Here is a 2,500-nt window from a genome sequence, read left to right as displayed (position 1 = left end):
CAAGTTTTTTAAAAATATTTTTTTTAGCCGATAGAAAATATAATAAAGAGAAGACATGTGAATTATTTGGTATTTTAAAGTAAAGTTAAAAACAGAAAAACAGAATTTGAATTTTATCCTTCAAAAAGAAGATATTTCTAATATCATCTTGTTACTTTTTTAGAATAATTGTTTTTAATATTATCTCATTCTTCATTTCTTTACCTGTCCATAGCACAAGCAGTTTATTCTCCATTATTACATATATATCAATCGAATCATTTTTTTATACTTTATAATAATTACAATTCAGTGAAATAAGTAATAAAATATATTTAAATTACTTCCACTTATTTCATCAGAAAGTTACAAAGATACGTTTGAAAAATTGATTTTAATCAATTTAGAAGGTAATTTCTTAAAAGAGTTTTCAATAATGGCTAATGCTCAAATCATCAATTTATTTCTCAACAGTATTTTTTCTCTTTTCTATCAACTTACGTATTGCAACATGACATTTATATTTGTGTAATGTAGGTTTTGATTTTTTTCTCTTCCAATGTACATACGATAATGTGGTTCTCAAGAGGCAAATTTTACAATAAGATCTGCGTAATGCCTCTATAAATTTGAGATTTTGCTTATTAAGCAAAAATAATCGAATGCAATGAATTTTCAATACGATGTAGCATGTATCTTTAAGAAAACGTTCAAGTTTTCGTACATAGATTAGTGCAATACAATTTGTAATTTATAACAACAGGTATCACATAATTTTGTTGTACTAAAGTAATTATATTTCCCCGTTTTGCTTACAACGACTCCTTCGATCGAGTGTTTTTGTAATATATAAAAGAAGTTAAGGCATAATATTATAGAAATCGTTTACAATAAGATTACAACTTAGTTTGGTAAAAACGAGAAATACATTAATTATATCTTTATTTTTTTTCCTAACATTAGAGTAAGAAACCAAATTTTTCGATGGACATCCTAAACTTTGACGATTTATTTATTGACTAGAAAAATTATGTAAATTTCAGGAAGTGTACATAAAATGACTCAATTATCCTTCAGTTTTTCCGCAAACTAAGTGTCGCGGTAATAACAGATACTATATATGTATATTAGCGACATGACATATGATAGTAATAGAATGATCAAGGAACAGGTTTAAATAAAAATCAAGAGTTAAACCGTATACACACAGATATTATTAAATGCTGGATATTATATAGGTAATATACTAAAGAGCACTCGCTTGTACTGTTGCAATTCTCGACTTGCATGTGTACAGCTATGTACATTTTTATATATAATAAAACTTGGCCATTTTCATATGGTCGCGTTTGAAAAGTAAAGTTATTGATAACAAATCCACACATAGTGTTCTTTTTTTTATGTCATTCTCATTAAAGATGTTTTAAATTGAAGAATAGCACCTATTTTAAACCTGAGTATTCCTGCCTGCCACAAATTAATTTATACTCCGTAGAGCATTATTCGATATTCTTATTTATCAGCCTATCTTTAATGCATTCTTTTTCATTTAGGATAATTATTTGTATACATAATATTGTATATTACAGGTTGTATTATTGTCTCGAACTTATACATTAGTTTGCCCTATTGTTACGTTGTCCAAGTTCCTTTTTATGCTCTCCAAATCCTTCATATCTGATACCACACTTTCACATTTGTAAACTACCAAAGAGTGATAAAAGTGAACAGCGAAAGCGACGAATACTATGAGCACGGGAATGACTATTATGGTGCTGGCAGTGGCAGCGGTAAAGGAATAGTCCCAGAACTTGACCCAGCAGAGAATAGCCACCTCTACTAGAAAGAGAAACAGTCCGAGTATCGTGGAAAATGCCCAAGCCAATTCGATGAAACCGCGCATCCTCTCGTGGGGCGACTCCGTTATGAGTCGTGAAACTTGAAGCTTACTTATGGCCTCGATATTGGGTAAAAGATACGTGCTGATCATCAGTGCAAAGATGTGCACCGATACCAAGAAAGTGGTACAAACGGCAAACATTACAAACAGCCATTCCGGAACCGCCGTCGGTTCATTTATTTGCAGTTCCACCATTGCCACCTAAAATACCAAAAAAAAAAAAGTAAAATACATACGGTTTGCTACAACCGTCTGCAACGTTAGAAGATATTAGGTGAATCGCGAGAAGTAAAACGGATTAAAGAAAGTGATATCTGCCTTATATAACCATAGATGTGCATGAAGATTACATAGAATTGTCGTCGACGTCAATTTAACCATTTTCAGGAAACGTTATGTAATCGCGTACAGCCCGCTCTGAGTTAGAGATTTCCAGGAAAACAATTTTATTTAAATGATTTTCAAAATATCATAACTCATAAATATTTGTTGCTTGTTATATATAAATAAGGAAAGGAAATAATTAAACCGCCATTAATTGAATCAAATTAATTGCATAAAAAATACAACATAAAACGCATTTAATTTTATTTTATTTAAAATTAAAAATTTTCGTATAAA

At 30.2% G+C, this 2,500-nt stretch overlaps 1 protein-coding gene across 1 annotated transcript in view; it reads right to left on the bottom strand.

Moving 5' to 3' along the window:
- Positions 1–362: 362 nt before the first annotated feature.
- The window catches only part of LOC108754957 (protein orai-2-like), a 4,721-nt gene continuing 2,583 nt past the window's right edge, over positions 363–2,500 (bottom strand). The window contains exon 2 of the mRNA XM_018497637.1: positions 363–2,080. Within this exon, the coding sequence (XP_018353139.1) occupies positions 1,589–2,080 (492 nt within the window). The 3' untranslated portion in view covers positions 363–1,588. The remainder of the gene's footprint in view (positions 2,081–2,500) is intronic.

This window comes from Trachymyrmex septentrionalis, unplaced genomic scaffold (genome assembly GCF_001594115.1).
Source record: "Trachymyrmex septentrionalis isolate Tsep2-gDNA-1 unplaced genomic scaffold, Tsep1.0 scaffold83, whole genome shotgun sequence".
Taxonomy (NCBI): Eukaryota; Metazoa; Arthropoda; class Insecta; order Hymenoptera; family Formicidae; genus Trachymyrmex; species Trachymyrmex septentrionalis.
The sequence above is the reverse complement of the archived record's forward strand: the minus strand, read 5'-3'. Positions and strand labels throughout refer to the sequence as shown.